The 24517-nt window shown below is 40.7% G+C and overlaps 1 protein-coding gene across 1 annotated transcript in view; it reads right to left on the bottom strand.

Moving 5' to 3' along the window:
- Window positions 1–10130: 10130 nt before the first annotated feature.
- BCAP29 (B cell receptor associated protein 29) overlaps window positions 10131–24517 on the bottom strand; it is a 41251-nt gene continuing 26864 nt past the window's right edge. The window contains exons 7-8 of the mRNA XM_079932183.1: window positions 16295–16395; window positions 10131–12059 (exon numbers count right to left, since the gene is read on the bottom strand). Of these exons, the coding sequence (XP_079788309.1) occupies window positions 12024–12059; window positions 16295–16395 (137 nt within the window). The 3' untranslated portion in view covers window positions 10131–12023. The remainder of the gene's footprint in view (window positions 12060–16294; window positions 16396–24517) is intronic.

A 24517-nucleotide genomic window follows, 5' to 3' on the forward strand; every position in this document is an offset into this window, starting at 1 on the left:
GAGGGGACACACAGCACTGATTCAGAGTATGGGGTCTGGGTTTGAGATCCTGCTCTGCCATTCCCTGAGAAATTCAGTAGATATACTTAACCTCTCCAAGACTCATTTTCCTTGTCTGCAAATTGGGGATAATAAAACTATTTACTTCATAGTATTCCTGCAATAATTAAATGAAGAGTGAGTAAAGCAATGAGAACTCAGCGTACGGTGAGTACTCACCCAGTGTTGGCTGTTATTATTATCATAATGCTCAGTGTAGATTTGGAGCCTAAAAAAATACTTAAAATAAATTGGGAAAAAATTCATAGCACTGTCCTTTTAATAAGCAGATCAGCAGAGGTAACACTGGTCACCATTTTCTACCCAATGGCTGTCTTCTTTTCTATTTAGGTTGCCAATTTATTTTACACCTGGACCTTGTAAACCATTTGCTGGATCAGTTCAAACTGCCTTCATGTAATAAAAATCAAAAATTGTTTGGAAGACAAAAGCCAGAAGGAATTAGTAAGTGGAATTATAATCAAATAGGAAAGGTGTTTAACAGAGGGTGAATGAGAGATTCCCACCGGTATACATCTTCTTTAAAATCTTAATTAGAGTTCTGGAAAAGGCAAAGTCATATGCTAATGTAATGTTAACCTAATTACACTAGGAACAAATGGAGATGCTAATACGGGCTGAGGACCAATATAAAGAAATCTAAATAAGGCTTTCTTTCTTCCAAAGAGCTCATAATGTATTATTCTTTCTTTAAATTAATTTTTATTGGAGTACATTTGATTTACAGTGTTGTATAGTTTCTGCTGTGCAGCAGAGTGAAACAGTTATATACATATATCCACTCTTTTTTAGATTCTATTCCCATATAGGTCATTACAGAGTATTGAGTAGAGTTCCTTGCGCTATACAGTACGTCCTTATTAGTTATGTATTTTATATATAGTAGTGGGCGTATGTCAATCCCAAAGGGCTCATAATGTATTATAAACCTCTCATTCACCTGAACAGCACTTCCAGAAAAGTGAAATAGATTCTTAGCTTAGCAATGTTGTTTTCTTTAAAATTTTTTAAAATTTTAATTTTATCAATGTTATGGTTTCAGGAATCGACTACTTCTACAAGGGTGAATAAGAACAGCAGCCCCTTCCCCCAGCTTCCCCTTCCCAGGAAGAGACAACCACTTTTAAATCCTTTAGCTGATTCTTTGATAGGTATTTCCATATCTCTAAATAATATTCATGCATTTTGGGTTTTTTGTTTTCAGTTTTCCCACTCTGTGAGGTGAGAGTTTAACTCTCTTTCCTGTGTCCCCACCGCTGCCAAACCATACACACTCCCCCTTTCTCCATCTCCCAATCCAGGGGCCGAATTTTGGTTACATTAAGAGTGAGGATTCCCATTGTTATAGTTCTGTTTTCTATTCAGAATGGAGCTGTATGGTAAGCAGCTATTACTTTTTAATTTCCTGGACTTTTTTTTTTTAATGTTCTTTTGAGTTTTGATTGTCTTGGGTTTTTTTTGGGTTTTTTCCTCTTGTGTTATTTGCTTAGTTTCCCATGACCACTGAAACTTATCTCTATGTAACCTCAAACCTTCCTCCAGCATAATCGAAATCTCTTTTCCATATATTCCTTATGTCCAGTTCATTCACGTGAGGAATGTGATTAGCTACGTCTTCTTGATTTTTTTGTTTGTTTTGGTTTTTGTTTTTGCGGTACGCGGGCCTCTCACTGTTGTGGCCTCTCCCGTTGCGGAGCACAGGCTCCAGACGCGCAGGCTCAGCGGCCATGGCTCACGGGCCCAGCCGCTCCGTGGCATGTGGGATCTTCGCGGACCGGGGCACGAACCCATGTCCCCCGCATTGGCAGGCGGACTCTCAACCACTGCGCCACCAGGGAAGCCCAGCTACGTCTTCTTGTAGAAGCCTCTCCCAGAGTGGTCTGAGCCGCTTCGTGGCTAAGAATCTCCCTTGACCATCCTCCTGTTGGTCCCCCTCTGTCTCTGCCCACGCGGATCTCCATTTTTCTGGCTCCTGGCTTCCTCCTTCTCCGTTTACTCATCCTTTAGGTGGAACACATCCTCTACCTGCAGCTCCCTGAGGAGGTGTGTGTGGCAGGTACAAGTTTTGAGAACTTGCGAGCCTGAAAATGTCTTTATTCTTCCCTCATACTTGATTTATAACTTGATTGAGTACACAATTCCGGGTTGGAAATAATTTCCTCTCAGACTTTTGAAAGCCTTGCTCCATTGTCTTCCACCTTTCAGATTTCCTTTTGAGAAATCTGAACTCGTTCAGATTCCCTTCACCTTTGTGTTGTGCTTTCTCACTGGAAACCTCGAGAATCTTCTCTTTGAACCCAGGTAATTTATGTGGGTTTATTTTCAGACACTGTGCTGGGGATTTGATTGGGCCCTCCTTCTAGTTTTTCCTAAGGGCTTATTTTTGTTTTCTGAAAAACAATTTTTTTATAGCTTCCAGTTCTAATTTCATGGGTGTATTGAAATAAGAATCCACGGTTTCTCTGAAGACATTAAGAGTTGTTATTTTTCACTGTAGTTTTCCTCCTCCAGCACACTTTGTTTTCTCTACTTTTTTTTTTTTCAGTTTGTTTTTTGGTCTCTATTTTTTCATATTAGAACTTTTTCTCAGGTCTCCTCAGGCTTGACTGCCTGCTTGTATTTAAAAGGAGGGGACCTCAAGAGCTGCCTAGAAGCTCTGGGTGAGAGGGTGAGGTGTCCTGTAGGGAGAGCTGGCCGGGAACTCCTGATTTCAACACCCATGGCTGTGTCAGAAGGTCTTTTCTCTTGGGTCTGAGAGATCCCCACCTAGAAAAAGAATTGTTTGGTCTTCTGCCTGGAAATGAGGGACTGGCTGCCCTCATGGTGGGTTAAGGAAGAAGTTCTGTAATTAGTATGATACGTCATTTATTTAACTCACCTGTTTTCTGTTTCGGAAAAAGACCTGCTTTACCAGCTCTTCAGAGAGATGAACTGTCGCTGCTAGGGTGAGGGAGGGCGGTCACCGAGCACTGCAGGAAGACAGGGGCATCTAGGGATCTGCTTTTCAAACAGCATTTCAACCAAGCCGCCTCATTTCAGCACTCCTTTGCCGGAAGTAGCTGGTGCCACCACTTCCGGAGCCTCAGTTATTTGGTCCTTTAAACAGACTTTGTTCTTGACTTGCCCTTCCTGGAGGAAGTAGAATTCATTCTTCCTCAGTTCCACCAAGTCAGTACCGCTTGTTCACCTGCTTTGCAGCTTCTAGAACTTTGGTGCTGTTTCTTCTCATACTCACTTTATCCTTATAGGTTTATGCCTTTAAAAACTCCCTTTAGTTTTAGTGCAATTTAGGAGAGAGTAAAAAGGTGTGTTCAATCAGCTATCTTTTTGCAATTTTGTTTTCTTTGAGTGAAAATCCTACATCTGGTATCTTTAAGTGTTGGCAGAGTTTTGCAGCTGCCTTCATTTGGAAAAACCACAGGCAGCAGGCTTTGGGCATGCTCAGCTTGGAATACCTGCTCCCTTTCAGTTCTGAAACGTACAGTCATGCTTTGGATTCCCTCACAGATGGACTTTTAAAAATAAAAATTCTCCAGGGACTATATTCAGTATTTTGTAATGACCTCTAAGGGAAAAGAATCTGGAAAAAAATAGATATGTATGTATAATTGAATCACTTTGCTGTACCCGCCTCTAAGTAACACAACATTGTAAATCACCTATACTTCAATTTAAATAAAATAAAATTCCCTCTATTACCGCCCCACCCCGCAAATTCTCCAAACGGAGAACCAATGTTATAGGAATCCGATTGCAAAAAGCATTTTCAAAAGAACTTGGCATTCAAGTAGCTTCTTCACTGTGGTAGACGGAACAATGGTCTCCCCAAAGGTGACCATATTCTAATCCCCAGAAACTGTTAAGTGTTTTGTTTCTTTTTGTTTTTTAAAATATTTATTTACTTAGTTTGGCTGTACCGGGTCCTAGCTGTGAACTCTTAGTTGTTACCACTGGACCACCAGGGAAGTTCCTGTTAAGTGTGTTAACTCACGTGGCAAAGAGGAATTAAGATAGCAGGTGGAATTAAATATCAAAAGCAATGGTAGCAAATCAATCGTCTTTAAGATAAAGAGATTACCCTGGCTTCTCTGGGTGGACACAATGTAATCACAAGGGTCCTTAATGTGAAAGAGGGAAGCAGACCAATGTCAGAGTGTGAAGAGAAAGACTCCACTGGCCATTGCTGGCTCTGAGGATACAATGCAGACAGAGGAATGCAGAGCTGGAAAAGGTGGGGAAACAGACCCTCCTCTAGGGCCTCCGGAAGAAACAAGCCCTGCCAACACTCGGATTTTAGCCCCATCACACTCATTTCAGACTTCTAACCTCCAGAATTGTAGGAGAACACATTTGTGTTGTTGTGAGCCACATTTGTGGTAATGTGTTACAGCAGCAATAGGAAACTAATATACTTACCATGAAATAAAAACGTGATTGTGATGCATGTTCCGTTAGATTTTGAAGAAGTTTTCAGCATGTTGATTACATTAACTTTGCCCTCCCATTTCTTCCCTAGAGGCAGATTTATATGGAGTTAAGGAGTCCCTTAGAAGAAAGGGATCTGGGTCTCCAAGTCTCTAGCAATTTGTTGTCATTTCTGTTCTTATTCTGAAGAAATTCTCATGTTCAAACCTAATTTTGCTTTGGTAATTTTATATTATTTTTCTTACAGAGATCTCTACAAATTTTATCTAGTAAGCCCCCTCCACTGCAAACTGTAGATTTGCCCCTGCCCTTGCCTCTTTTATTTTTCAAAGAGTTAGAAACATCACACACATACACAGCCACACATACACAAGTGTGTATGTATTTTTAATCATAGGGAAAGGAAAAATAAGAGTTGCAGTAAAGGTTCAAGTGGCTAATGAAACACCCCAGACACAGGCCCTTCCACAACATCAAATCTGCCAATGGGATTTGAAGAGAAATATGTTACTGGCCTGGAAAAGGGACTAAGTAATATCTTAAGAAAGTTGGTCAAAATGGTAGTTGATTCTGTCATAATCTTAAAACAACAGGACATACCCTAAAGACGAGGAATGGGAAGAATCATCTGAAGAGAATCTGATGCATTAGAACTGAATTCAATCCAAATAAACAAACATTTATTGCATTCCTATGCAAATTAGATGCTGGGCTTTGCCTGGGGCTGGAGGAGAGGTGTCAGGGGAATGACAGCCTAGAGTTGTCAGAAAAAGTCATCCAAAACTGCCTCATTGTACATTTTCATTATGTAGAACTAGGGGGTCCATTTTTAAAACATATAAATTCTCCTTTCAGATTATATTTTTTTCTCTTCCTTTCTCTTTCTTGAAGGCAATTTACCATTGGGTACCAGTTTTTGTATAACGTTCAGAGTCGCTTTCTGCCAGACAAAGTGTTTTACCTCATTTAGTCCTCTCAGCAAGTCCCTGAGGTAGTCTTACTGTCACTTTAAAAATGAAGAAACTAGGACTCAAAGTGGGATTTGATTCCAGGTGGTCTGTGCATATAACCACGATGCTCTACTGCTTGTAGAGCATTTTCTGCCAATAAAGGTTCTCATTAAATGTCCAACAGGGGCTAAATCACATATTGTGTGTCACAGGACAGTGGCTCTCATCCCCTTTTCCTGTCCTCACATACTGGACGGTTATGGCACAGTCCTGCTGCCTGCGGGGGGGGTGGGGGTGGTAATTCTCAATGGTGTAGTTAGTGGTGAATGGGGCATATGGGTACGACTATATGTAGCTTGAAAAAACCCTGACCCCTCGGGTGATGGGTGATGTTTCCATGACCTGTTGGAGGTCCTGTTCTAGAAAAATCTTTATTGATGTCGGGGAATAAAAGCAGGTCACAGAATAGCATGTATGGCATGCTCTCACTTTTGTAAATATTCCTATGTGTATAATAAGTATTTGTATGTGTAAGAGCATTAACCAGACTGCTAACTGTATTCTTTTTCTGTGATTTTTATGTTTTCTACGTTAGTTGTGTGTCAATTTTGTTTTAAGAGGAAAAAACCAAACAAACTTAAAGAAGACTTTTCAGAAGTAACCTCCCCGTGGAGGGTTATTTCAGGAAGCCCTTGGCTGAGATGTGCCAGGAAGTCATTTGGGCTCCAGGAAATTGGCAGCCCTTGGAAGAATGAGAATGAAATTCTTTACCACAGTGTTGCTTCAGGGAGAACAAAGATCTCTGAAGGAGTGATAAATACATTCTGGAGAAACTTGGCTGACCAGGAAGGCATCTGGCTTAGGGGGCAAAGCCAAAACTTCAAATACGTCCTTTGCCCAAATTTAGAAAAACAGGTGATCACCAAGAACAAAACCCTGTAGGACCTTTAGTCTTTTCTAATTTTGTCACAATTAGACCTCAAGCTCTTATGTTCTGTGTGGTTATACAAAGTGTAACCGAATGCGCCTGTGTTTGTTCTCCTTGTGGCAAAAGTCACAGTAAAGACAGAGGAGAGACCAGAGATCTTTCCTTGTAAATTCTTCCCGTGTGAAATGCACAGACATTGTGGGGGGGCACACTGCACGCTGTCAATGGACTAATAATGGTTAAGTTAAATATAATAAGCTGGACTGCAGAGAAAGTAGAGGATGTAATTTAAAATCATGATCCTAATGAAGATGGCAGGGAAGTCGAAACCCTTTGAGTAGGAAAGAGAAAGGAAAAAAGGTTGATGGTTTTGTGCTAGAAGGCCAAATGTGTTTTTGGTTCTTTATCCATGTCTAGGCTGTTAAGAGAGACAATGCATTAAACATATCTGTTGTCATTTATTTACTGAACTATCTGGTGAGAAGCGATGCAGGAGAGCTGGGTGCTCTGTGGTGGCAGGCACACAGCATCCTTCTGTCTTGTTGCTTTAGCTTGCACGGCCTCAATCTCAGGATCTCAGATGGCAGCGCCTGTGTATCAGGCAGCAGGATGGAAGAAGGAAAAAAAAGAAACTGCCACCACGTGACATTCCTTCCTGTTTCTACCTACAAGGAGACTGGAAAATACTGTCCTTATGCTTGGCAGCTGTGTGTAAAAACATCGGGGTATCTCTCACCACAGGTGCATTAAAGATTGGTATTGGGGCACACCGAGAATCCTCCGCCATAAGCATCACTGCAGGGTGTCTCAACCTCGGCAATATTGACATTCGGGGTCAGAGAACTCCTTCTTGTGGCGGGCCACCCTGTGCATTGTTGAGTGAGTTTAGCAGCATCCCTGCCCTCTACCCACCCGCAGCAGTCCCTTAGTTATGACAACCCGAAACACCTCTAGACATGGCTAAGTGTCCCTTGGGAACATCTTCCCCACTGCCTGTTGAGAAATACTGTTCTACCGTGTGTAGGAACTGTGTTTAAGTCTCCGGGCAGGAGACAAAACCAAACCATAAATGAGATCATTGCAGACAATGATAAGTATGAAAATAAAATAGGATAAAAATAAAATAGGATAAACAAAATAGGGTTGGGAGGAGGTACTGTGTATGTAAAAACGCTGAGAGGGGAAAGAACTTGGCTTGTTCTAAGAGGACTCTGAATGCCGCTGTGGTCGGCAGGGCAAGTAGATGGAGGTGAGGCTGGAGAGGAGGTAGGGGCCTGGTGAGGTTTCGGGAGTCTCATCTGAGGTACAGTGGGAATACTTGCTAGACTTTAAGCAGGGAATGCTGTGGTTTCTGAGAGTGTGGACCTAGGGAGGAGACGGGCAGGGAGTGGTGACAGTAGTCCAGGTGAGAAGGGATGATGGCTTGGTTTGGCAGTGGCAGTGGGGGTGGAGAGAAATAAAATTGAAGGAGGAAGAGAACTAAGAGGGGAGACAGCTAAGGCTATCTTTGGGGAAGCCCAGCTGGTGTCAAAGAGTGTCTGTTTTCTACCTGCTGTGAAATTCACTCCAGCCCATTACAGATTTGTCCTGCATGTTCCTGCGTTAGTTTCCTATGGCTGCCGTAACAAATTACCACACACTTGGTGGCTTGGAACAAGTTTACTGTCTCACAGTTCTGAAGGCCAGAAGTCCAAAATCAGTTTGGCTGGGGTGTGCAGGGTCCGGCTCCTGTGAGGGGCTCCAGGGAGAACCCGTCCCTTGCCGCTTCCAGCTCTGGTGGCTGCAGCGCTCTGCTTTCTGCATCTGTGGTCACAGCACCTTCCCCTCTTCCGGGTGGTATTATCTCCCATCGCCTCTTTCTTCTTCTTCTTTTTTTTTTTTTTTGCAGTACGCGGGCCTCTCACTGTTGTGGCCTCTCCCGTTGCGGGGCACAGGCTCCGGACGCGCAGGCTCAGCGGCCATGGCTCACGGGCCCAGCCGCTCCGCGGCATGTGGGATTTTCCCGGACCGGGGCACGAACCCGTGTCCCCTGCATTGGCAGGCGGACTCCCAACCACTGTGCCACCAGGGAAGCCCTGCCTCTTTTAAAGAGACCTGTGATGGCATTTAGGGCCCACTCAGATCATTCAGGATAATCTCCCCATCTCAAGAGCCTTAACTTCATCACGTGGTTCGCCATATCAGGTAATATTCACTTTTTTGCCAGAGGAGAATATTCAGATTCCAGGCATCAGGACATGGACAGCTTCTGGGAGGTTGTTTTCAGTTTTGTAGTGTTGGAAATCACTTTTGGCTATACAAGGAAAGACGAAGTCATATGTTTAGAGATCAAGGTGGAAAGCAATACTGTGAAATAAATGCCACTTGGTAAATTTAGAGAAAGAAATGTTAAAAAAAGAAAATGGTATTTTCATTAGTGGTGTTTCAAGAATTCTAGGAAAGGAAGGCTGAGGAATAAAAAAAAAAATTCAAAAGGGCTTCATGGCCTTCAAATAACTCATTCCAGATATTAGTCAAGGCATAAAAGGACCGCTGTATTTATGCACTGCATTGTGGGCCCTCAAGCGTAAGGTGTGTCACCTGTCAGTTGGTCCGGGCATGGCTGTTCCGCTGTGGTGGGATGTAGATGGGAGGGATGGTGAGAAGGCGACGGACAATGGGATGGGAAGGCAGAACCAGACCAAGCCCCACAGGCGGGGCAGGAGGACAGGAGCAGGTGCAGCCAAGTGGCTGTGGCTCTGAGGTCCAAGGAGGCTGTGAGGTCTCAGCAGGCAGGCAGAACAGCTCCGGGACCACAGCATGGGTCTTTAGAGATCCAGGCAGGTTGGTGGCATCAGGACAGCACCATAGAAAGCAGTTAAATTCCAGGCTCTAGACTGGGGTTCCAGGTAATCTACTTACCAGTACTGGGGCCCAAGACAGAGCCCGGCAAGAAATAAGGATGACTAACGCCAAATTCTAGATGCTCGGCTAGAACTTCTTAAGTGCAACTTCCTGGAGTCTGGAACTTCAAGGTACATTTGCAAGTAGGACAGAGTCTGACAAAACTCTTAAGCAACTTATAGCAAAGGGCAAGAATAACACTTCTGTGTTTGAACCTATAATACAGCCTAAGATATAAAGAAGTCATCACTGGGACTTCCCTGGTGGCGCAGTGGTTGAGAATCCACCTGCCAATGCAGGGGACATGGGTTCGAGCCCTGGTCTGGGAAGATCCCACATGTTGCGGAGCAACTAAGCCCGTGCACCGCAACTACTGAGCCTGCGCTCTAGAACACGCGAGCCACAACTACTGAGCCCGCCTGCCACAACTACTGAAGCCTGCCTGCCACAACTACTGAAGCCCGCACACCTGGAGGCCATGCTCCACCAACAGGAGAATCCACCGCAATGAGAAGCCTGCGCACTGCAACGAAGAGTAGCCCCTCCTTGCCGCAACTAGAGAAAGCCCGTGCACAGCAACAAAGACTCAATGCAGCCAAAAATAATTAAAAAAAAAAAAAGTCATTACTGACAGGAGGAACATAACTTAATATGCAGTCTAACTAAATCCATGGAATACGTGTTTATTTATAATAGGATTTGCTAAACACCCTCACTGGCTAGGAGAATCATAAGAACTAAGAAGCAGAGCTCAAGAGGCCTTCAGTGTAGTGTAAAATACACGACATGGGAGCCAGACTCCATAGTCCAGACCTTGGCTAGTACATGGCAGTATTTTTTTTAGCAAATTATAGCTAATTTGTTTATAAAAACTAGAGTAATATCTGGGGAACTAGGACACCTAAATTCTAGACTCAAATCCTAGCCCTGGATCTAACTATCCATGTTAACTTGGGAAAACTGCATACACTTTTCAGGCCTCAGTTTGCAGACCTGGACAACTGAGAGGGTTGAGGACTAAGAATACTTAAATGTATACTTTAAAGTGTCTTCTGGGAATCTTTCAAATCCTTATGCTCTTCAAAGAGCACCTGGGCTTTCCCCTTGCTGTACAGTCTGCATAACTTCGCGAATCACTGTGTTATCTTAGTTTATACAATAACCCTGACCTAAATATTATGACTCCCATTTCGGAGGTGAGGAAATGTAAATCTAGCAAGTTTGAATAATTTGTACAAAATCCCATGGCTAAATTAGTGCTGAAGCTAGGATTATAATTTGGTTCTACCAGTTCTAAAGCTGTGTATTTTCTACTTTCTGTATGTTACTCTGTCATTAGACTTGATTTCTGTTCACCAGGCCAGGATCACGAACAGTATCTATATCCTTAACCAGGTAGATCGCACTTCGATATTTCTAAGTTGCTACTTGTTCAGTTCTCTCCTCTGTCAGCGCTCCCTTGCCTTGTTATTTACGGTGCTGTCAGCCCATATGGTCTAACTCCCATTTCTTACTCTGCTAAATGTCTCCTACATGTCTGTTTTCTAGCAGTTAACTCCTTTTATCTGAAATAAAATACTTACGTACTTGCTCACTTCACCCACTTTACAGTGAAAAAAATTAAATATGCATGAAGTTGGTGCTAAAATGATAATAAATAACAAAGGATAAAACAAATACCAGAAAAGTAAAAACTCCAGTAGTTATTTTCCATTTTCTTTTATATTTAGAGACAAGGAAGATGGTTTTTCAAGTCTAAACACTGGAACAACCTAAATCGCATTAATATACAATCATCCTCTCCTAAAGGAAACTAAATGGAATATTTGAATAGAAAAACAGTATTTAATATTTAGCTTTCAGAATACAGAAACATCTTGGCAAAACTGTGACGCCACTGTGTGTATATTTGAGGTAATATTTGTATAATTAGCAACTCTCACAGCAATGGGAAACACTGCTTTTTGGATACATTATACATTTCCAAGTCAAGAATTCCACGTTGTTGTAAAATAATTTCAGTTCAGTGCTGTGGCAGTTATGCAAATAGATGTAAACTCCATTCCCAGATGAACTTTAAAAAAGCAGAATCTTTACTAATTATGTGTTAGTAACACAAATGTCAACAAAAATAATCCCCAACAGGTGCAGAAGCACAGTAACAAAAATATAATTATCAATATAGTTGTTTTATGACAGTCAACTGCAGTACCATCAGGCTTAAAAAAATAAAACTTAAGGTCATTATTTTTTGCTCTTTCTGACTCTTACCTATAAATATAGTAGCTACTTCTAATCATTTATCCTTAGTTAATCTCCCTATGAACAAACTTGCTGATATTGAATACTATTTTCAAATACACCATCGTCTGATTAAGTAAGCGTAGTATTATTATTGGAAATTCATCAAAGCTTTTAAGGTTGTTTAATGGTTTCATGCAACTTAAAAATCTAAGTTTGGAAGTAAGTGGCTAATGAATTTCTCCTTTTATCGGTAAACAGCCACCATACACCAGTGTTACTATATCTAGATAAGGTGTTTAACATGCTTATATTTCACTTGAGAGCTAGAATACAGACTTTACAATATATCTGAAACATCATCAAATATTGTGATAATGCCATTATGACAATAGCCTATGTGTGTGGCATTAAAAAAATACTGGCTGGTCACAGACAGTTTGTTTTTCTGAACTGAACTTTAAGTTTTCCAGAGGCTAACATGATAACAAATTTATCCTCTTGACATGGTGTATCACAGTCTTCTTTCATAAAGTTCACAGGCCTTTCTTATTGCCTTTCGCTGCACGATCCTGCAAGAAAAAAAATGTGACGGGTAGTTATAGCAAGAGTGAGAAACACATTCATAAATATGACAAGGACTTTTAAAAAACATCCTTTTCTGTGTATAGTTATTATGAGAATATCAAATTAAAACATAGATTGAGAAAGTCTCAAATTTTAAAAAACTACAAAGTGAGTAGTTTTACTTGAAAAAGTGCTTAGAGGGATAAAAAATAACACTCTTGATAAGTTCACCTTTTCCTCTGCTTTAATATATTTTGCTTTCATTTCACAGCTTATACAAGGAAAACAAAATTTCTAAAATTTCCCTCTTGCAAACTTAATGAAGATTTTTGGCAAAGAAAGAAGAGAACCAAAAAACCCATATGGGGTGGGCTTCTTTTGGTTCTTCAGATATTTGCCAATAGAACTGGCTTCTCAAATTATACTCTTTGCTGATCTCAAGACGACTATAATACATGATTTAAAACTGGAGGAAAATGGGATAGAAGTTAACCAGAGAGATCATTTGCACGAAGAAGGTAGACATCTACACTGAGAAAAAAAATCACAAACAATGGAGTTCTGGGGTTATTGTTGCACCCGGGAAGCTATCGAGCTCTCGTTGCGGCTGAGCATTTCTGCTTTCAGAGCAACTTCAGTAACATCAACTTTAAGCAATCGAGTCAGAAGACAGCATTAGAGGAGGTATATGAGTAACAAGGTACCGCTTTTATGTGTTTCCATGTATCTTACCACCTAAGATAAAAAGCACAGCTTTAATGGATCTGCTATTCTGGGTAAGTCCCTTAAGTGAAGGGTGATTTTCCAAAATGAAATTTTAAAATGGCTAGCTGCCAATTATTCTGAGTACATTCTGGGTTTTCTTTTCTAGAAGAGAGCCAGGGCAAACAAGGAAAGGCAAAGACTACATATTTCAAAGGAATTATTTTCTAATATTTATTTAGTGCCTATAACAGGAAGGGGATCAGATGGGGAAATCCAAACAAATTTAAAAGATGTAAAGTGGGATTTGTTTACAGTAAAGAAACAAGCTTTCCTCTCTTCCACCTGTTTCCTTAACGTTTTAACAGTCCTTTATTTTATGATTATTTTATTTAAAGTAAATCAAGTATATAAAATTGAAAAGTTAAGTTTCCCAATGAACTTTATGATGTAATTCAATTATTGAGGTTGGTCTGACAATTGAAGTAAAATCGTGAAGAACAGTTTGGTACAGCTTTTTACTGTAGATGGTCTACAGCAATCTTTTGCTTCTCAGCTGGGTTCAGAAGGTGAATATCAAAGTGTAAGAGTCACTTTTAAGAAAATGGTTCTCATTTAATGACACCTATATTTCAGAATCTTATTCAGGTTCTCCTACTGGACAATGGAGGGTTAAGTAGGTGGATGGGAAAAAGAAGTGTCCAGTCGAGAAATAACTCATAGCACCGTACAGTTGTAGAGAGTTTTTCTTGTTTAAATATATTTAAAGTGCTTTCTTGCCCAGGATCTGATTTAATGCTCATGAAATATTATAATCCTCATCTAAGTACTGAAGAAGCCAAGTTGCATGAATGTCAAATGATTCACCCGAGGTTTACAGAACTGGTCAACCATGGAGCTGAGAGTTTTTTTCATCAGATATTTATCACAGGGAATTGGTTTCATAGGTGGTGAGAGAGTAGACACACCACATAGGGTGGTAAAAGACACCTCAGGTATTAGCAACGGCAGAAAACCATTCTTTGGGCTGGAGGGCAATGGAGGAGACAGTGTTAACAGATCCCAGGAACGAGGTCCCACCAGGTGGAAGACGCCCAGTGGGAACTGGGACCATGGAAAGAGATGAGGCTGCTGTGGCAGATGCCACCCGAAGTGGAGAAAACAGGAGACTTTCTTGGCTTTCCCCCTCCTCCTGCCTTCAGTCTTCTACCAGTGCCTCCCTTTGGCTGAATCTGCACAGAATCCAGACAGCGGACCCCAGAACCCACAGTCCAATGACCAGCACAGGTGAAGGAACATAATGGTTAATGATGGAAGTTCTGAAGAAAGATTTCCTGACTTTAAATCCAACTTTGAAAGCTATCACTTTTCAGTTCAGTGACTTTGGGTACATTATTTAACATCTCTGGGTCTCCTTTCCCTCATTCACAAAATAGGGTATTAAAATATGTATTTTATCAATAATTTGATGGGCTATCAAGGAGAGAACGCAGATAACATATATGAAGCCATCAGCCAAGTGCTTGGTCCTGAGCACACCCTCAGTAAATGTCATCCATAAGTATTTCAAAAACCTGGATACAAGGCTTAAATGCACCAAGGCCCAACTCTCAGCCTGGCACCTGGCATATCTGGGATGAGGACATTTTTTCAAAGACAGGTATAAAAACTACTTTCTTGGGAAGAGATTACTCGTAAAAACTTTTGAACATCTTTTATCAGGAATGCATAAGCTTCAAACTGAAGCTTTTTTGGGGGAAAGAAAATGGGTTGAAGGTATCTTACTATCATATACATTCTTGAGGGATTAACAGAATCATTGGCTGTTACCACAATGGGACATTCTCTGCTTCTTTCTCCATCCAGGGATCTAAACGTTTCTGATACCCTGGGCAGAGACCACTGGTGTAGATGCTCATCCTTGTTGACTACACCCTGATCTCACAGATGGGAGGGAAAAATAGTTCTATTTCTAGGCGAGAGGCTTCTGAAACGTTTCTTCACTTTCTATGGTGGATCTTTAAGTATGCAATGGAACAATTCTCATCATGCCACGGTGAAGTCAGCAATTTCAGGACCTCTGTTGTAGAGATGGAGAAAGGGTGGTCCTGCTGAAAATCTAACTATCTACTCCAGAGCATGAGATCTGAGCTCTTGGTGTCCTGGGTCTGGAGCCCACAGGGTATCTATGCTTCTCTGGTCACCCTACTGTCAAAGTAGGTCAGTTAAATCAGACATGCAACTCAGCTGGGAATACCAGATTACAGATGTGCATCAGATTATCTCTTGACTGGCTCTAATCAAGGCCAAAGTGGCTGGATGAGAATAAGTCATTCTTTCAGTAAAATTTCTACAGAGGAGTACTGGCAATAGTGATAATTATGATAACAGCTATCATTCCTTGGGTGTTTACTATCAGCCAGGCACAATGCTAAGCACCCTACACATTTTATTTAATCCTCCCAACAAGCCAGTGAGCCAGGTGTTATTACTATTCTGATTTTACAGATGAAGAAAAGTGAGCCCCAGAGGGGTGACATGACCTACTTGGGATCACAAAGCTAGTAAGAAAGTTATAGTTATTCGAGGCCTGTCTGACTCCAAGCCTATGAACATCGTGCTTGTTTGTCTTGTGCCAGGCACAGTGCTGGATCCTGAAGATACAATGACCACTGACATGCAGGGAAATGAGTCCTGGTACTAAGGCTTCTAATACAGTGAAATAACTGTAGAGCTGTAATTGCTAAAAAGCCCTCACTGAAGGCCACAAATGCTGCCCATTTCTAAGGATAAACCCAATCTGAAAGCAGAAGAGCAGAGACCCTCCATCTTGGGAGGAATTGCGAGGGCCAGGGTTGCCTCTGGAATGGTCTCTTCCCTGAATTCTCCCCACACGTGGTCAAAGTGGGCTGGGAAATCAAATCAGGCTAGGGGCTGGCAGCCCAAGAAGGAATGGAAGACAAACCCAACATGGGTGAAGGTAGGGAACTGACTCTTGCTGGACTGAAGGGGAACAGAAAGAAAACCATGGCCCCTGACTTTGTGACTTCAATGATAAAAAGGTTTTCTCCATTTCCATCTTTCAACTCAACTCTGGAGGTAAAACATATATTTGAATGCCTCAGCCTTTGTCCTAAGATATTTCAAACAGTGGGATAGAAGGAGTAGTGTAATGTGGGTCTTCAATTTTTGGCTTTATTTTGGCGTGCATATGGCAAACATTCTAAATGGTAAAACTAAATTTTTCCAGAACCAGTCTGGTTTCCAATGCTGCTGTTTTTATGGCTCAATTCTTTGGCTTAAAAGTTTACTCCAGCTAGAATGCTGTAAGTTAGCATGTCAGTAATTCTCTCTGTTATGATTATTTTCATGCAATATCCCAATCTTCAAGTAAAAATTGGCTTATTTAATCACTTTGCAAAATCAGGATTAACTATCAATCCTCTTGGCTTGCGAAGGGCAAATAACCCAAATAATTGACTTAGGTAATTAATTACTATTTCAAAAAGCTGAGGCTCGTAAAATGGATGTCACCCACCTGAAGTTCTGAGTGTTCTTTCAGGAGCCGGTCATATTCTTTCGAAAGTCCCTCTGATTGCATCTTCATCACCGTCATGTCATTTTGTGCCTTAGAAAGGGCTAGAGAACATCGAACAGAGTTGTAAAATTTTTATTTTGAAATAATTTCAAATTTATGGAAAACTTGCAACACTTGGAGAACTTCTTTGTAGCCTTTACTCAAATTCACCAACTGTTGACGATATGGTACATTTGTAATTGTATTCTCTGTCTCCACACATGCACAATCATTTTCTTGAACCATCTGAGACTAAGTTACAGACATCCTCCTCCTCTACCCTTAAGTACGTCATTGTGTACTTCCTAAGAACAAAGATATTCATCATATAGTTAGCAAATTTAGGAAATTTAACACCAATACCCTTTATCTAATCTACCATCCATATTCCAGTCTTGGCAACTGTCCTAATTATGACCTTTTTATCATTTTTTCAGTTCTAGTCCAGAGATCCAGTCCTATATCAAAGATTAACAGTAAGTTGTCATGTCTCTTTAGTTTCCATTAATCTGGAATAGTTCCTCAGCCTTCCCCCTGCCTTCTTCTCCCCTATCTTTCAAGACATTGACATTTTTAAGAATGCAGGACACTTTTTTTTTAATAGAATGATTTCCACTTTGATTTTGTCTGATGTCTTCTTATGATTAAATTCAGGTTATGCCTCCCACTTACATACAAATATGACATAAATGATGCTGAATGTATCTCAAGGTATCATATCCAGAGGCCCATCTGCCTCTCACTGGTTTTTCCATATTATAGTTATTTTCCTCCTTGTAACTAAGAAGCAGTGAGAAGACAATTAAGACTATGTAAACATCCTGTTCCTTGTCAAAACATCCCCCCTATATTTAGCATCTACTGATCATTCTTGCCTAAACCAATCTTTGTTGTGATGGTTGCAGAATGGTGATTTTCCAACTTCATCATTCCATCCAAATTTACCAGTCAGCATTGTACTATAAAGAAGAGCCTTCCTTTCTTCTCCATCCATCCATCCATCATCAGTATGAACTAATACATTCCTATTTTTTCAATGACTTATAATTCATTACTATACTTAATTTCCCCCAGATTTGGCCAGTGGGAACTTTAGGCTGGCATCCATGTCCTTCGACTATGCCCCCAACAGTTTCTGGCACAAGACGTTCCAGGCTTATCCTAACACCTCCCAGGCTCAACCTGGACTCAGGCATTATAGAGCAGAGTTTATCAGAAGGGTCTACTTTTGAAAAAACTGAGGGTGGAAAAAATATTTTATCATTTTTACTAAGGGCTGGGTGACAATATTTCCTTAAGAACAATCACTTTCTTATACAAAGCTGAAAAATATGGGGTGTATAAGTGGCACTTAGAGACTTTAACCTCAAGATGATACACAAATATGGCTACATATTAGTCTTTGTCTACCAAAAGGGTACAATCTAAGTCAGCAAATTAGGCAGAAGTTAAAAAAATATATATATATGAGATAAACATTTAAGTCAACATATTGCGTAGAAGCTAATGAGCAAATGTGTAGAAGGGAAGAGTAGTGTAAGATGGACTGGAGAAATTCTGGGAATCCTGAACTGGCTCTACATACAATTCTGCACATGTAGCCTTCACAAGTTCTGCATTTGTAAATTTTTTAGGGTAGGATTTTAGGAAAGAAAGTGGGATTTATAAAACTTAAGTCACTTTTTTGGCAAAATGAAATTACAGGTTCTGTTTATAAACAGTTTGATTGCCTTCCCTCCTGAGAAGCCATCATATGTTATATATAAGTATGTAAGTCACTATCAACTGAAGTGCCTTTTGTATCAATACTTTCTAGACTATTTTGTCAAATTAAACTCTCTGCATTGTTCTACATCTGCATTGTCCAATAAATGTTCTACAACTGTGCTGTCCAATATGGCAGCCACTAGCTTCATGTGGCTACTGAACACTTTAAATGTGGCTAGTGCAACTGAAGAACTGAGTTTTAAATTAAATCAAATTTAAATATTTATTTATTTATTTTTAATGAATTATTTTTGGCTGTGTTGGGTCTTCATTGCTGCGCGTGGGCTTTCTCTAGTTGCGGTGAGCGGGGGCTACTCTTCGCTCTGGTGCGTGGGCTTCTCATTGCGGTGGCTTCTCTTGTTGCAGAGCACAGGTGCTAGGCGCACAGGCTTCAGTAGTTGTGGCACATGGGCTTAGTTGCTCTGTGGCATGTGGAATCTTCCCGGACCAGGGATGGAACCCGTGTCCCCTGCATCGGCAGGTGGATTCATAACAACTGCGCCACCAGGGAAGTCCCTTAAATTTTGATTTAAATAGCCATATGTAGCTAATGGCTAGCCATAATAGACAGCGCAGCTTTATAACTTCCTCCACATTACTTCTATAGGTCCATAAATCTAAACTAGGTATTAAAAGTTGAATTTGACAAATTTTATGCGTCACTTAGTAAAGAAGGGCATGGGTTAGATGTGGAAGAGAGATTTTTGGTAGTTGGTTAGATTTCATAGGGACCACACCCACAATACAAAGATTTACACATTACTTTTCAATCTGTGTGTAAGGCCTTTCCTAGATGATACTTTTTTTTTAATTAATAAATTTATTTTTGGCTGCGTTGGGTCTTCGTTGCTGTGTGTGGCCTCTCTCTAGTTGCGGCGAGCGGGGGCTACTCTTCGTTGCGGTATGCGGGCTTCTCATTGCGGTGGCTTCTCTTGTTGCGGAGCATGGGCTCTAGGCGCACGGCGGTAGTTGCGGCACACGGGCTCAGTAGTTGTGGCTCGTGGGCTCTAGAGCTCAGGCTCAATAGTTGTGGCACAGGGGCTTAGTTGCTCCACAGCATGTGGTATCTTCCTGGACCAGGGCTCGAACCCATGTCCCGTGCATTGGCAGGCAGATTCTTAACCACTGCGCCACCAGGGAAGCCCCCTAGATGATACTTGAAAATACAAAACATGGTGTTATCTTCAGTTCCTTCCTTACTAAAAATGTTTACGAGCCTGGACTTACTTTGGTATATAAAAAGCAGGGACTTCCCTGGTGGCACAGTGGTTAAGAATCCGCCTGCCAATGGAGGGGACACACACAGTTTCCATCCCTGGTCTGGGAAGATCCCACATGCCATGGAGCAACTAAGCCCGTGCACCACAACTACTGAGCCTGTGCTCTAGATTCCGTGAGCCACAACAACTGAGCTCGCATGCCACAACTACTGAAGCCCATGTGCTTAGAGCCGGTACTCTGCAACAAGAGAAGCCACCGCAGTGAGAAGTCCACGCACTGCAATGAAGTGTAGCCCCCACTCGCCACAACTAGAGGAAGCCCACATACAACAACAAAGATCCAATGCAGAAAGGAAAGAAAGGAAGGAAGGAAAGAAAAGAAAGTAAAGAAAAGAAAAAAGAAAGAGAAAGAAAGGGGGCTTCCCTGGTGGCGCAGTGGTTGAGAGTCCCCTTGCCGATGCGGGGGACACGGGTTCGTGCCCCGGTCCGGGAAGATCCCACATGCCGCGGAGCGGCTGGGCCCGTGAGCCATGGCCGCTGAGCCTGCGCGTCCGGAGCCTGTGCTCCGCAATGGGAGAGGCCACAACAGTGAGAGGCCCGCGTACGGCAAAAAAAAAAAAAAAAAAAAAAAACGTTGGTCAGGAGGTTGTATTGAACAGTTCATCTTAATGTTAAAAACGATTTATACTTAAATTTTTGAAATGAATAAATTAATTAGGAAATTCTTAGATATCAACTCATTAGTTCCTTATTAAAAGATACTATTTTTCTCATGACTTGTTAGGAGAAAGAATGAGTCAAGTGGAACTACAAATCTGTAGAGGCAGCTAGAAAACCACTTGTACAGTCTATCCAGAAGTTTCTTCTCATCATGAATGGTACGAAGCTATAACAAAACAACTGCAGGCAAATCCTGTTTTTCTTGCACTTATCAAGCCAAGGCATGAACTGTGTTTCTTATTTTATTTTGTATTTCAGTGGATATTAGTAAACCTAATGATGACTATTTTACTGATTTCACTCTAATTAGGAGAGGATGTTACTGTCTAGGAGCCTTTTGGACTGTTTCCTAGTCCTTTCTCTACCTCTCATTTTATAAAAATTACAATATTCTGTTTTGGTTGTCTTCTACCTCCTTCTGGAACTGCCTTCATGACTAAGGGATTATATAAACTTGTTATCTGACATTTGAATATGCTTGTTTTATTTTGAACCATGTTATTTTGGAAACAGCATATATACGGAAGACATCAGACAAGGAGGCTTGAGGTGATACATCTAAGTCACTATTTCAATTTTCTCATCTGCAGAAATGAGCTGCTATCATTTGCCAGTAGCGTTATGGAAATGTTGAGATATTTCATGACAATACTGGCCAGATTCATTTATGTTCTCTGGGAACTTTTTGAGGCAAAAATCATTTATTAATATAAAGAATAACCCCAATTAATGTTACAGTGACATGTAGTAAGCCAAAATGTTTGTGTAAAATGCCACGTAAGCAGGCCAAAAATATTTGTGGTTTCCCAAGTGCCAAACTTACATTTATGGAGCTATTTGCACAGCAAGAGGAGCTGGTGAGACCGATGCACTGTGTAACTGTATTGTATCACTGTATTTTCTACCCGGGATAACAGACAGTATTAGCTAAGCTCTGCCAAGAAATGTAAGAGAAAATTTTTAGACACATTGGCGTGGCAGCTCAAGCTGGCTGCTGTACACTAGCTACAAGGATTGTGCCAGAGAAATAAATTTTTCAAATTTTAATTTGAAAAATTTCCCTACATCTAGTGTTGATTTCTTTTCCGTTCATTTGGTTCTATTTTTGAGAACTCGAGAGTGTGACATACCAGAGCTCTTCAGTACTTAATCCTCACATGTACTGTTCCTTTACAGGGACCATCACTGGACCGTTAAGCTACAGTAATGCTTCCAAAATATTTGGAAAGTAGACACACAAACTTCTGTTCAGTAAGGGACATAAATGTGGTTTTAATTATATTGTGGTAATTTTTGTACAAGCCTATATTGTCAGGTACATGCAGGTAAGGTCTGTTTTATTTATCACTTCAATTATCACCCACTCTTTTTTTTTTTGTGGTACGCGGGCCTCTCACTGCTGTGGCGTCTCCCGTTGCAGAGCACAGGCTCCGGACGCGCAGGCTCAGCGGCCATGGCTCACGGGCCCAGCCGCTCCGCGGCATGTGGGATCTTCCCAGACCGGGGCACGAACCCGCGTCCCCTGCATCGGCAGGCGGACTCTCAACCACTGCGCCACCAGGGAAGCCCTCACCCACTCTTTTTTAACCTCACATCCGTATGTTGATAAGGTGTGTTGATTCTACTTCCTTTTTATCTCTCCAATCCATCCACTTCACTCAATCTGTTATCACGGTCCTCATCTCTAGTTTAGATTATTGAAATGGATTCCTCACCTTGTTTCTTGGCTACTCTAATTCATTGTCCACAGTAATGTCAAAGTGATTGCTTGCTCCTCCGCCTAAAAACCCTCCAGCAGTGCTCCCCCCACCAAAATGTTAACATATAAACATGGCACATGAGGCCCTTTATGATGGATCCTAGGCTTACTTTTCAACTCTCACCACTACCTCCACCTTATTTTATGCTCCAGCCACAGTGAGCACCTTGTAGTACTTCAGAAAGGCATACTCTTTCAGTTACATGCTACTCATTTTGTTAAAACATCCTTGCCCATCTCCTTTCACCTCCCTGCCTGACTCATTCTCTCCTATTTCATCTGGGTAATTAATATTTATCCTTTGAAATGTCAAGAAATTATCCTTGATCTTTTCTGTTGGCTTCTACTTCATCTTGAGCTTAATTTTATTATAGCACTTATCATGCTGAGGTATAACTATGTCCCTACCGGACTGTGGACTACTCAAGAAACAAAGCTGTGTCTTGTCTCTCTGTTCTGGGTACCCAGCACTGTGCCTAGCACATGGCAGGTGTCTAAAATATGTTCCCTGAAGGAAGGAAAGAACAGACAAATGAAAAGTCTAAGCTTTAAGCATCTGAAAAATTCACTTGTGTGGAACCAGTTCATTTTTTGAAAATATGATAAATGTCAGGTAAACAATGAGGTACCACTTTAGTCACTTGATAGGAATCTTGGTTGCAACTAAACCAAATTATATCTTTAATGGAAATAAATTCAGGCTAGCTGGAAAGTCACAAAGCAAACAGACCTTTCTTGATATTTTGATAAAAATATAATCACGTTACAAATATCTCATGCTAATTCATAATTAAAAACAAAAAGCAAACGAATACTATTACAGAATCCAGTTTAGTTTAAAAAAAAAAAGAAAACACTGATTCTATCGGGCAGGATATATACAAGATAAGCCTGGAGCACCTTGTAGAGTCAGAAGGATGTACTCAAGAAAAGATAAAGCAAAAAAAAAAAAAAAAAATCCAAAATGATGGGGACACGTCAAAGAGACACAGGAGCCAACTGAAGGAGCTCCCAATGGCTAATGCTAAAAAAATGACTTGAGCAACAAAATAAATAAAAGAGTATTTTTTTCTTTCTTTTTTTTTTACAGCCTTGTTTATTCCCAGAAGGCCTCAAAAAACTGAAGCAATAGTCATGCTTTATCCCTCCCCAGACGAATCTTTAGGAAAAGGCAAAAGATTCATTTGATTATGAAGAGAAGCACGAGTATAGATTAAGAGTATTAAATTATAATCTACAGTATAAAATGAATACCTATGATTAAATAAATAAATAATTAGGGGTAAATAGACATATTTGTGCAGAAGAGTTCCAAAAATTTATGTAGATACTCTCACCTCAAGGAGGTAGGGCATAACCCCCCACTTCTTAAGCTTGGGCTACAAATAGTGACTTCCTTCCAAAGACTACACTATGGGAAGAGGGGGAAAAAAGTAACATTGCATAGAGAAACCTGACAAACACTAACATCCGCCAGGCAGTCAAGGTCAACATCAACAGTGATGAATCATGCTGGTATGTATTTCTGGAATAACGTGATGAAAATGGCACTTTACCCTCTGTGACTTTTCTCTCCAGTCCCATAACTCCAGTCTGACCGTGAAAAATATCAGACAGCTTCTGATAGAGAAACATTCTGTAAAATAGCCAATAATTCTCAAAACTGTCAAGCTCTTCAAAAATAAGGAAAGTCTGAGAAATTATTATAGCCTAGAGGAGCCTAAGGAGACATAAAGCTAAATGTAATGTGGTATCCTGAATGAGATCCTAGAACAGAAAAAAGATGTGAGGTGAAAACTAAGGAAATCTGAATAAACTATGGACTTTGTCAATAATAATATATCCATATTGGTTCATTAATTGTATAAATGAACCATATTAATGTAAGACATGAATAACAGGAGACACTGAGTGTGGGGTATATGATAATTCTCTGTACTATATTGCCTACTTTTCTATAAATATAAACTGTCCTAACATAAAGTTTATTTTAAAAAAGTACAGTGGGAAAAAACCTCACACAAAACACATGTATACAGAACAAGATATAATAAAATTCATTAGGCTATAAGTACTATCTTAGTAAGAACCTATCAAATATGACCCCTTAAGTTCCATTGTTTTAAATAAACAAAAACTTAATTAAATTTTTCTTTTGTGTAAAATCTTCTGATGTTTTAAAATTATTATATTATGTAGTTAAAACCCCACCAAAGTGGTAATATTAAAAAAAGTCAGTGAGTCGGGAGTGAGGCAGTAGATAAAAGAAAAGCAGATATTCTAGTAAAGAAGCATGAATCTCACTATTTATGATAGCCAGGTCATGGAAGCAACCTAAATGCCCATCAACAGATGAATGGATAAAGAAGATGTGGTACATATACACAATGGAATATTACTCAGCCATAAAAAGGAATGAAGTTGGGTCATTTGTAGAGACGTGGATGGATCTAGAGACTGTCACACAGAGTGAAGTAAGTCAGAAAGAGAAAAACAGATATCGTATATTAACACATACATGTGGAACCTAGAAAAATTGTACAGATGAACCAGTTAGCAGGGCAGAAATTGAGACACAGATGTAGAGAACAAACGTATGGACACCAAGGGGGGAAGCCACGGGGGGGCATGGTGGTGTGATGAATTGGGTGATTGGGATTGACATTAATACACTGATGTGTATAAAACTGATGACTAATAAGGACCTGCTGTATAGAA

Source organism: Stenella coeruleoalba (assembly GCF_951394435.1).
Source record: "Stenella coeruleoalba genome assembly, chromosome: 9".
Taxonomy (NCBI): Eukaryota; Metazoa; Chordata; class Mammalia; order Artiodactyla; family Delphinidae; genus Stenella; species Stenella coeruleoalba.